The following is a 12,385-nucleotide window of genomic DNA, read 5'->3' as shown; positions in this document are numbered from 1 at the left end:
CATCACCCTTGATCACCCCCTGGGAGGTGAGGGGAGCAGTGGGCAGCAGCGGTGGCCGCGCCCGGGAATCATTTTGGTGATTTAACCCCCAATTCCAACCCTTGATGCTGAGTGCCAAGCAGGGAGGTAATGGGTCCCATTTTTTTATAGTCTTTGGTATGACTCGGCCGGGATTTGAACTCACAACCTACCGATCTCAGGGCGGACACTCTAACCACTAGGCCACTTGAATGTGAGTTGAACATGCTCAGTTATTAATACCTGGTGATTAAGATAGAAGTAACTATCATTTTGGAATCATTTTATTTTGAAACAGTTCAATCTTTAAAATAAAGAAAAGAGGTTTAGAATCTAAAAGGGGGGATGTACAGATGTTAAGTACAATACTACATAGTGTCCAGAGGGGGCGCCGTTGAGTGTGTTGTGGGGATTAACAGTGTGAATTAACAAGCACGAGTAAAGGAAGCTGTGTGAAGTTTACAAGTCTCTGGAGTCTGCTTTTACGGATATAAACACTACTACAACAATTGGAACTTTTATTAGTAGATTGCAAAGTACAGTACATATTCCGTACAATTGACCACTAAATGGTAACACCCGAATACGTTTTTCAACTTGTTTAAGTCAGGTCATGTGACCCCTGGCTCTGTTTGATTGGTCCAACGTCACCAGTTACTGCATCTGATTGGTGGAACGGAGTGAACGTCACCAGTGACTGCATTTGTTGAAACGCAGGCACTATGAAGGTCTGTCTGACAGACCAAAACAAACAAAGCGTGCATTAACAGATCGATAAAAAATAGTAGCGAGTAGCGAGCTGAATGTAGATAAAAGTAGCGGAGTAAAAGTAGCGTTTCTTCTCTATAAATATACTCAAGTAAAAGTAAAAGTATGTTGCATTAAAACTACTCTTAGAAGTACAATTTATCCCAAAAGTTACTCAAGTCGATGTAACGGAGTAAATGTAGCGCGTTACTACCCACCTCTGGTGATGAATACTTACTTTCTTGAAAAAGTCTCATGTCCATTTTGCATCCATTCACGTTCTCTACCTTACGCTATGAAGTGAGGAAACTGAGTGAATGACAGGTTATATGATTATGTATTTAAACTCATATTCGGGCCACTTTATAATGAATATGTCGGCATGTATTTGTAAAAAAAAAAAAAAATACAAAAACATATATATAAATATAACACCAAATTATTTAGGGGGGTTTAAGAATATTTTAGGGGGGCTTGAGCCCCCCTAAAATAATATACAATTGATTCAATTGTATATACAATTGTTGCAAGTACACCTCTGCAGCACATTGTATTCTTACTAACATTAAAAAAACAACATAGCCGTATTTTCTTGTCTCTCACTGTCGTCACAATGACTATGTTTACATTGCAGGCCAAAGTGGCTGAAATCAGAATTTTTTAAATACAAACTTTTCCATCTGTTTACTCTGCGAGTAAAATGTGATTTTTTTTATCAGACTCCAGTGTAAACACGCATGTGGCCCCAATGTGGCCGCGACGTCACTTGCATGCACAGTGCGATTAAGTGAAAACAAGGAAGTTGACCGGGAGGAAGTCGCTAATACTACAAAAAAAAAAAAGTCGGCACACATTAAAAATGAGCGTTTTTTGTGAAAACAAAAGTAATATAATATATTAATGATATATAGGGTAATATATTTAGGAGGGTTCTCATCTTTCAATGTCTCTAAAGTAGTGGAGACAGACATCAGCGTGGATCTCCGGGACCTTTATTTTTCGACTCACATAAATAAATGATAAATGGGTTATACTTGTATAGCGCTTTTCTACCTTCAAGGTACTCAAAGCGCTTTGACAGTATTTCCACATTCACCCATTCACACACTGATGTGCAAGGCGCTAACCAGCAGCCATCAAGAGCAAGGGGTGAAGTGTCTTGGACACAACGGACGTGACTAGGATGGTAGAAGGTGGGAATTGAACCCCAGTAACCAGCAACACTCCGATTGCTGGCACGGCCACTCTACCAACTTCGCCACGCCGTCCCATGTAAGCAAATGCGTCACAGCGTCAATTCAGGTCCTTCAACAAGTTATTTATTCGGAATCAAAACATATATTCATATTACATATAGCCTATTATTTGCTCTCTAATGACAAGTGATGCACACGAGTGACGTAGCTCGCCGAAAGCTGATGAAAAAGTCACATACGGGTCACATTGCGTTTAGACTGAAGTCACATTTGAAAAGATCCATCCAATCAGATTCAGGACCACCTCCTGATGTGGCCTGAATTGGATGCCAAAAGATCACAGATTTGAAGCGTTTAGATTGGCAAAAATGTTCCATGTTACCCGAGGTCACATGTAGCCCCTCATGGGAGCATGTCACACTAGTTGAAGACTGGTTTAGAGGAAGTAATAGACACCCTGCAACATCTGTCATTCATATGGCTGTGCCTTTTGTTATACTGTTGCTTTTATACATTTTGGTTTTCCTTTGATTTAGTACTGTATTTGTATGTCTTAATTGCTTTGTACATGTCTATCTAGTATTGTACATTAATATTCTGTGATCTTTGAAAATCGGCCGCTTGTACCCGTGATCTTGTCCTTTCGGTCATAACCCAAAGCTCATGACCATAGGTGAGGATGGGAACGTAGATCGACCGGTAAATTGAGAGCTTTGCCTTCCGGCTCAGCTCCTTCTTCACCACAACGGATCGATACAGCGTCCGCATTACTGAAGACGCCGCACCGATCCGCCTGTCGATCTCACGATCCACTCTTCCCTCACTCGTGAACAAGACTTTGAGGTACTTGAACTCCTCCACTTGGGGCAAGCTCTCCTCCCCAACCCGGAGATGGCACTCCACCCTTTTCCGGGCGAGAACCATGGACTCGGACTTGGAGGTGCTGATTCCCATCCCAGTCGCTTCACACTCAGCTGTGAACCGATCCAGTGAGAGCTGAAGATCCTGGCCAGATGAAGCCATCAGGACCACATCATCTGCAAAAAGCAGAGACCTAATACTGCAGCCACAAAACCAGATACCCTCAACGCCTTGACTGCGCCTAGAAATTCTGTCCATAAAAGTTATGAACAGAATCGGTGACAAAGGGCAGCCTTGGCGGAGTCCATCCCTCACTGGAAACGTGTCCGATTTACTGCCGGCAATGCGGACCAAGCTCTGGCACTGATCATACAGGGAGCGGACTGCCACAATCAGACAGTCCGATACCCCATACTCTCTGAGCACTCCCCACAGGACTTCCCGAGGGACACGGTCGAATGCCTTCTCCAAGTCCACAAAACACTCTTTGAAAATACATACTCTAAAAATAAATGTTGAAAAAGATCTTTTTGGGCCAACATTGCGCTTGTAAGTTGTACGTCAGGAGCCAAAAGAAGCTGTTGTAGCCTGTTTTGGAAGGGTTTTTTTAATTTATTTTTTTACAATTGTTATACCAAATAATGAAAATCGTGTTGAATCCAGAATTGATTCTGAATTGTACCGTCACCCCAAGAATCAAAATCGAATTGTGAGGTACCCAAAAAATTCCACCTTTTTTATAGAGCAGTACTGTGTTGACTGACAAAATACATTTTATGTGTCACCATGTCTAACTATCTACTTGCAGGATGTTGTAGTATTACTGTGAATAAAAGCACACACTTGGACACATATCCTGCTTTGCTGTTCTGTGTAAAAGGCACAGGCAAATAATTGACAACTGTGAAGCAGCTATTTTGCAGGACATGAAAAACCTCGACACCAACCCCAATTTCCATTAGGATATGCTATAATTGTAAAATTTTATTCATCCTGCTGTTACAATGTAAATGTGACACTGCTTGCACATTTTTTTAAATTATTTAAGTCAGTACAGCACTTTGGCCAACTGGGGTTGTTTTTAAATGTGCTATATCTATGAATAAAAACTTAACTGATCATTCCACATTAGTGTCGTTTATACAGAAGAGCTGGCATGAAAACAAGCCATGTGACACTACCTGGATCCCCATTGGAAAGGCAAAAGAGTACATTTTATTCAGTCCTTCCTTTCTCCTCGTCAAACCCCAGGAATTCCACCTTTGTCCTCACTTGAGTAAAAAAGTTGCCAAAGCCTCAGTAGGGTATCATCACAAGCATCACTCTCCGCTACATGATCTTTACATGTAGTTTTTGAGTTGAGTTTCCGTCTTTTGCGCTTGTAAGCTTTGACCTTCCTCTTTACATTTTTAACAGGAGAAGTGTAAGTCAGTGATGGAGGACTTGCCCCATCTCGCTCCGAGACCTTTCCGCTTGCTTTCCCAGGTGATTCATTGTTGCCTGTGGTCTCATCTTGTTTTGTGATAACTTCCGGGCTTTCTAAGTATAACACGCTGTGTGGATCTTGATGGGGGGGTAGTGTCAGGCTGAGCGGGTCTCTGTGAGATACTTGCACATCAAGATTGACCCGAGGAACTAAGAGGGAACTGTGGGCCACATGTGCAACACTAGAGGGCACCATTTCTGCGTTGTGTGTGGCTTTTTGAGAGCAAGAAACCAACTGCTTCTGTCTGCACATAGATGGGAGTTTTGACTGGTGTGAGGCAATAAACCACTTCCTGTCATTGCAGTGAATCAGAGAGGCAGATGGAGAAGCTGAAGAAACGTTTAAAGCGTGATTGTGCTGCTTCTCTTTCATAATTCCAGTGAGGTTATGATCTGCCTTGGCACCGTGCTCACTTCTTCCAAGTGGTGCAGGAACAACCAAAGCAGTAGAAATACTGCACTTTGGTCTGACGGGAAACAAACATGAGTTGAGCGGTTAGTATTGAAAGTTTTAAAAGTGATTTGTCTCTGATTAATTGGGGATGCCAAAGGAAACTTGAAGGAACACCTTTTATAAAGTCTGTTGAGGCGAGTGAAGCTGCAGTGTAGAGTTGAAACTAGTCTGTCCACAACTTGGTAAGCGTCAGTCTTGGAGAAAGCCTTGTGACGATCACTTTGCAGGTGCTAGATTGAACAAAAGTGACAGCGGAAATTAGTAAATCACAATTTCATCATTTACTAGTTGAACTATTTGTATAAGGATGAAGAATGCTGAAGCTAAGTGTCTGCTATCTTTAGCCCAGATGTATTATTAATTTTACATTAAATATGGTTTTATTAATCAACAATTTTGTGAGGAAGCGACATTTGAGGCAACTCACGATTCAATTAGATTACGATTCAGTTGTCTATGCATATTTTTCCCTGTATAGGATTTCTTTTGAACTTGTTCTCCTCCAGGACCATGAGGCGTGTGGGTCGGATCACAGCTGACTCTTCTCACCCTGGACACACACTATTCTCCCCTCTCCCCTCATGCAGGAGACTACGGTCCATCCAGACCCACACCTCCCGCCACCTGAACAGTTTTTTCCCCTCGGCCATCAGGCACATGAACAATAACTCCTAACAGTAGCTCCCTAGAATTCCTTCTAAGTCTATAACAAGATCTGATAGCTCAGTTACAGCTCTTGTTATTACCAAATCTGTGTTACATGTGTTTTTATGTTGCACGATTGCACCAAGAAAAATTCCTAGTTTGTGAACCCGTTCTCAAACAATGGCAATAAAACGATTCTGATTCTTCTGATTCTGATATACTGTATTTGTCATTATCATAAAAAAAAAAAAAGTACATATCAAACACTGAACCGTAACACATTTCCCACAACAAAAAGCTATTCTTATTAAATGAAGTAACACAACGTGTCTTTAGAAATAACACTTTTTGACCAAGCAGTTTATTCAAATAAAGACATTCAAACCAAACCCTTTACAAATAGTGTATTCCACATGACATTTTTTTATTTTATTTTACACATCTAAAATATCACAAAAATAGGTTTTGATCATCTTAAGAATATAGCCAGAGTCCCCTAATTAATCTCTGAGGCAGCACAGAGAAGTACTATAGCATGCTTTTATTTTCTGCTGTTTTTAGATTATTGTAACTCTCTCTGTTCTTCCCAAAAATAATATTATAAATGTAGAATTATTATAAGACCAGGCCACACACATGCTGATGAGGACCAGAGAGTGGGACAATAGTTCCACAACTGCTTGAGGATTAAAAAAACAACAAATAAACCCTCATTTATGTACAGACGAATGTACAGTGAATGCTTTGCTGCTTCCAAAAAACTATTCAAAAGGTCCTCAATGTGACAGCGGCAAGTTTCTTTTAAGATTCTGCTGCAAATATGTCAGTCTAAGTTTTTTTTTTTAAACTAAACTCACATGCCAGTCTAGTGTCATTCCCCAGCCAGATATTTCCCCCAGACTTCCAGTTGAATAGACCTGTACTATGCTCCACCTGTGGAAAGGCCTGGTGGAGAGCTTTAAGCTGCAGATACCTTTAAAAGAATGCTAAAGGCACACCTTTTTAAATCATTTTACTTCCTAGTCCTTTTTGGATACAATGATTTGTGTCACAGACGCTGAACAGATGATGTACATTAATGTTAAGCATTAATTAAGCATTGTTTAAGCATTAAGCATTGTTAAGCATGCTTGAAATAAACTTAGCCATTACCAAGGTAAATATGTGGATATTAATTACAAGAGAATACACAGACTTGCTAAACAATATTCGGATTAATATATTATTAAGTCAGAGTCAAAGGGGATCAGAGAAGTAGAAAAGATGGATCTGGAACTTCAGCACGTCAACATTTTAAACAAGTGGGTTGGCCTATTTTTACACTTGTGGGATGAAACAATACATTTGCTGTGTGAAATAAAGAGCACCCCCATCTCTAATCCTAATCTTAGAATACTGTATGTTGCACACACAATGTTGAGTATCAACATTACAGTAGTTATTGCAAGCATGTGCTAAAGGCCCAGTACTTAAATGAAGTGAAGTGAATTATATTTATTATATTTTCTCAAGTGACTCAAAGTGCTTTACATTGTGAAACCCAATATCTAAGTTACATTTTGAAACCAGTGTGGGTGGCACTGGGAGCAGGTGGGTAAAGTGTCTTGCCACAACGGGAGTGACTAGGATGGCGGAAGCGGGGATTGAACCTGCAACCCTGAAGTTGCTGGCACGGCAGCTCTACCAACCGAGCTATACCGCCCCTGTATATGGTTGACTGTTCTGTCAAGGATTTGTCCAGCTGTAGCTGTTCACTCATTGATTTGTATGTTATTTAAAGGGGAACTGCACTTTTTGGCTATCATTCACAATCCTCCTTATGTAAGAAAAGCACATATGTTTTTTTTTTCCTTTTTTTATGCACTCTATCTAGTAAATAAATGCTTTTAAAAGTCAGCTTACAATGGAAACAATGGGAGTTGCTCTATTCTGCTTATAAAGCACTTAAAAGAAACATCTAAATACTTCCATCAATGTTTATATACATGCTTTAAGTATACAGTGCACCCAGAAAGTATTCACAGCGCTTCACGTTTTCATACATTTGGTTATGTTAGTCTTTTTCCAGTATGGAATAAATACATTTTTGGCCTCAACATTCTACACACAATGACACTATGTCAATATTTTTATTTAATACAGTTTTGCAAATTTATTACAAATAAATAACTAATAAACCATGTACATAAGTATTCACATCATTTGCTATGAAACTCAAAAGTGAGCTCAGGTGCATCCTGTTTTAACTGATCATCCTTAAGATGTTACTTCAGCTTAATTGGAGTCCACCTGTGGTAAATTAAGTTGGTTGGACACGATTTGGAAAGGCACAGACCTGTCTATATATAAAGTCCCACACTAGACAGTACATGGCAGAGCACGGTGGGGCATGGTGATAGAGCGGCTGTGCCACCAACTTGAGGGTTCCAAGTTTGATCCCCAGTTCTGTTATTCAAGTCACTGCCTCACCTACTCAGTGGCCTAGTGGACCTACTCAGTGGCCTAGTGGTTAGAGTGTCCGCCCTGAGATCGGTAGGTTGTGAGTTCAAATCCCGGCCGAGTCATACCAAAGACTATAAAAATGGGACCCATTACCTCCCTGCTTGGCACTCAGCATCAAGGGTTGGAATTGGGGGTTAAATCACCAAAATGATTCCCGGGCGCGGCCACCGCTGCTGCCCACTGCTCCCCTCACCTCCCAGGGGGTGATCAAGGGTGATGGGTCAAATGCAGAGAATAATCTCGCCACACCTAGTGTGTGTGTGACAATCATTGGTACTTTAACTTTAACTTTAACTTTTGTGTCCTTGGGCAAGACACTCAATCCCAGTGCCGCTCACACTGGTGTATGAAAGTGAATGAATGTTTGATGGTGGTCGGAGGGGCCGTATGGCACAAATTGGCAGCCACGCTTTCATCAGTCTTTCCCAGGGCAGCTGTGGCTACAAATGTAGCTTACCACCATGAATGTGGGATGGTTCTCACTTCTCTGTGAAGCGTTTTGAGTGTTTAGAAAAGCGCTATGTAAATCTATCCACCCATTTTCTATCGCGTGTCCCTTTCGGGGTCGCGGGGGGTGCTGGAGCATATCCCAGCTGCATTCGGGCAGTAGGCGGGGTACACCCTGGTCAAGTCGCCACCTCATTGCAGGGCCAACACAGATAAACAGACAACATTCACACTCACATTCATTCCATTATTATTCATTATTACTATCAGAGCACAAACAAAGAATGAAGGAATTGTCTGTGGATTTTGCAGACAGGATTGTCTCCAGGCACAAATGTGGGGAAGGGTACAGAAAAAATATATGCTGCCTTGAAGGCCCCAATGAGCACAGTGGCCTCCATCATCCGTAAATAGAAAAGTTTTGAACCACTCTTCCTAAAGCTGGTCGGTTGTCTCAACTGAGCGATTGGGGGATAGGGAACCCAGTCAGGTAGGTGACCAAGAACCCGATGGTAACTCTGTCAGAGCTACAGCATTCCTCCGTGGAGAGAGGAGAACTTTATAGAAGGACAACATCTTTGCAGCAATCCACCAATCAGGTTGTATGGTATAGACCACGGGTCGGCAACCCGCGGCTCTAGAGCTGCATGCGGCTCTTTAGCGCCGGCCTAGTGGCTCTCTGGAGCTTTTTCAAAAATGTATGAAAAATGGAAAAAGATGAGGGGGAAAAAATATATTTTTTGTTTTAATATGGTTTCTGTAGGAGGACAAACATGACACAAACCTCCCTAATTGTTTTAAAGCACACTGTTTATATTAAACATGCTTTACTGATTCGAGTATTTGGTGAGTGCCGTTTTGTCCTACTAATTTTGGCAGTCCTTGAACTCAACGTAGTTTGTTTACATGTATAACTTTCTCCGACTTTCTAGGATGTGTTTTATGCCACTTCTTTTTCTGTCTCATTTTGTCCACCAAACTTTTAACGTGCATGAATGCACAAAGGTGAGTGTTGTTGATATTATTGACTTGTGTGGAGTGCTAATCGGGCATATTTGGTCACTGCATGACTGCAAGCTAATCGATGCTAACATGCTATTTAGGCTAGCTATGTGTACATATTGCATCATTATGCCTCATTTGTAGGTATATTTGAGCTCATTTAGTTTCCTCTTAATTCAATGTAGATCTCATGACACACTATCTGTATGTAATATGGCTTTTAATTTTTTGCGGCTCCAGACAGATTTGTTTTTGTATTTTTGGTCCAATATGGCTCTTTCAACATTTTGGGTTGCCGACCCCTGGTATAGACGGAAGCCATTCATTTGTAAAATTTTGTCAAAATGCACCTTAAATACCTTCAGGCTATGAGAAACTAAATTCTCTAGTCTGATGAGACAAAAATGTAACTCTTTGACGTGAATGTGAGGAATCAAGTTTGGAGAAAACCAGGCATTGCTCATCACCAGGCCAATACCATCCTTACAGTGAAACATGGTGGTGGCAGCATTATGCTGTGGGGATGTTTTTCAACAGGAGGAACTGGGAGACTAATCAAGATGGAGGGGAAGATGAATGCAGCAATGTACAGAAACACCCTGGATGAAAACCTGCTCCATAGCGACGAGTTAAAGTTAAAAGTTAAAGTACCAATGATTGTCACACACACACACACACACACACACACACACACTAGGTGTGGTGAAATTTGTCCTCTGCATTTGACCCATCCCCTTGATCACCCCCTGGGAGGTGAGGGGAGCAGTGGGCAGCAGCGGTGCCGCGCCCGGGAATCATTTTTGGTGATTTAACCCCCAATTCCAACCCTTGATGCTGAGTGCCAAGCAGGGAGGTAATGGGTCCCATTTTTTATCGTCTTTGGTATGACTCGGCTGGGGTTTGAACTCACAACCTACCAATCTCAGGGCGGACCCTCTAACCACTAGGCCACTGAGTAGGTCAACAATATCAAAAGAATGACTTCCGGACAACTCTGTGCATATCCTTAAGAGGCTCCCGTCAGAGCCCAGACTTAAATTTGATGTTCTGAAAATGGTGTTGCAAAGAGGAATGGGAGAAATTGCCTAAAGATAGGTGTGCCAAGCTTGTGGCATTGTATTTAAAAAGACTTGAGGCTATAATTGCTGCCAAAGTTGCATACACAAAGTATTGGGCAAAGGCTATGATACTTATTTACATGTGATTTCTTAGTTTTTTATGTATAAGAAATTTGCAAAAAATTCTCAAAACATTTTCACATTGTCATTATGATTGTGTGTAGAAGTTTGAAAACAAAAATTAATTTATTCCATTTAGGATAAGGCTGTAACAAAGTGCAGAAAACGTGAAGTGCTGTGAATTGTACTACTTACAACAAAAATAAACGGAGTCCTCTCAACACTGATTATCTAGACATAAAACACTTAGGCAACCTTAAGCAGTTTGCATGCTTTGTTTAAGATACCGGTATATACCGTACATTGCCATTCAGACTAAAAATACGGCATATCAGTGTTCGTCCATATAGCCCAGACCTATTCCAAAATGTAATAGTATTTTTTGTTTTCAAAATTCTACAGATAATATACCCCATAAAGACGTGAAAAGTTTTTTTTCCCAAAAGTTTTTGTAAAATGTATTAAATATAAAAACTGAAAAAAAAATCACATGTATGCAAGTTTTCACAGCTTTTGCTCAATACATTGTTGATGCACCTTTGGCAGCAATCACAGCCTCAAGTCTTTCTACTTACAATGCCACAAGCTTGGCACCCCTATCTTTGGGCAGTTTTGCCCATTCCTTTTTGCAGCATCACTCCAGCTCCATCAGATTGGATGGGAATAGTTTGTTTTCATCCAGGATGTTTCTGTAAATTGTTGTATTTATCTTTTCCTCTATCCTGACTTGTCTCTCTTGTCTCCCCTGCTAAGAGGAATGGGCAAAGAGGAACATGGGAAACTGCCCAAAGATAGGTGTCCCAAACTTGTGGCATCTTATTTAAAAATACTTGAGGCTGTAATTGCTGCCAAAGGTGCATCAGCAAAGTATTGGGCAAAGACTGTGAATACTTACGTGCATGTGATTTTTTTTTTTTAGATTTAATAAATTGAGTTGAGTTGAGTTTGAGTTTATTTCGAACATGCAAGTATACAACATGATACATCACAATCTCCAGTTTCTCTTTTCAACATGTTCGAAAAGGAGTAGGAAGAAGCAGAGCTTATTTAATCCTACCCCTTTTCTTTTACATAACAGTTTCTAAAACTTTTGTTCACTTCCTGTTCTCAATTTATTCACAATATACTCAATAAGTAATCACAATAAAATAAGTAAATAAATAATAATTGGTGAAGTAAGTTACATTTCATATGTTGAGATAAGTAGGATTATTTTGTGAGTGAAAGAATGAAAGAATGGATGAGTTAAATAAATTCAGAATGTTTATCATGGTTCTTCTTCTTTATACTTTGTAAACACTTTAAGTTTGAAGAGTTTCTTGAAGTGGATCATATTAGTACATTGTTTGATTGCTTTGCTTAATCCATTCCATAATTTAATTCCACATACTGATATACTGAAGGTCTTAAGTGTTGTACGTGCATACAAATGTTTTAAATTACATTTCTCCCTAAGATTATATTTCTCCTCTTTTTTTGAGAAGAATTGTTGTATATTCTTGGGTAGTAGGTTATAGTTTGCTTTGTGTATAATTTTAGCTGTTTGCAAATTCACTATGTCGTAGAATTTCAGAATCTTTGATTCAATATCAGAATCTTTGATCTTTAAATTGGTACAATTAAAAATAAAACGTCAATATGGGTTATTGTCTGTAGAATTATGGGAGAAAAATGAATTTATTCCATTTTGAAATAAGGCTGTAACAAAATGTGGAAAAGTGAATACTTTACAGATGCACTGTCGTTACCGCTTAATGCTGGCGGTTTGAGAGGGTTTTCAGGCAAAAGAAACTCAATGATGTCATGGCTCCCCTTGCCTCAATTGTTAGCTGAAATGTATTTATGAGTTT

At 40.1% G+C, this 12,385-nt stretch overlaps 1 protein-coding gene across 1 annotated transcript in view; it reads right to left on the bottom strand.

Annotated features, from left to right (window-relative positions):
* Positions 1-3,413: 3,413 nt before the first annotated feature.
* dbf4 (DBF4-CDC7 kinase regulatory subunit) overlaps positions 3,414-12,385 on the bottom strand; it is a 23,798-nt gene continuing 14,826 nt past the window's right edge. Inside the window, 3 exon segments of the mRNA XM_061955786.2 lie at positions 3,414-4,086; positions 4,088-4,774; positions 4,876-4,991. Coding sequence (XP_061811770.2) covers positions 4,038-4,086; positions 4,088-4,774; positions 4,876-4,991 — 852 coding nt within the window. The 3' untranslated portion in view covers positions 3,414-4,037.

Source organism: Nerophis lumbriciformis, linkage group LG04 (genome assembly GCF_033978685.3).
Source record: "Nerophis lumbriciformis linkage group LG04, RoL_Nlum_v2.1, whole genome shotgun sequence".
Classification (NCBI taxonomy): domain Eukaryota; kingdom Metazoa; phylum Chordata; class Actinopteri; order Syngnathiformes; family Syngnathidae; genus Nerophis; species Nerophis lumbriciformis.
This window is presented reverse-complemented; position numbering and strand designations above follow the sequence as displayed.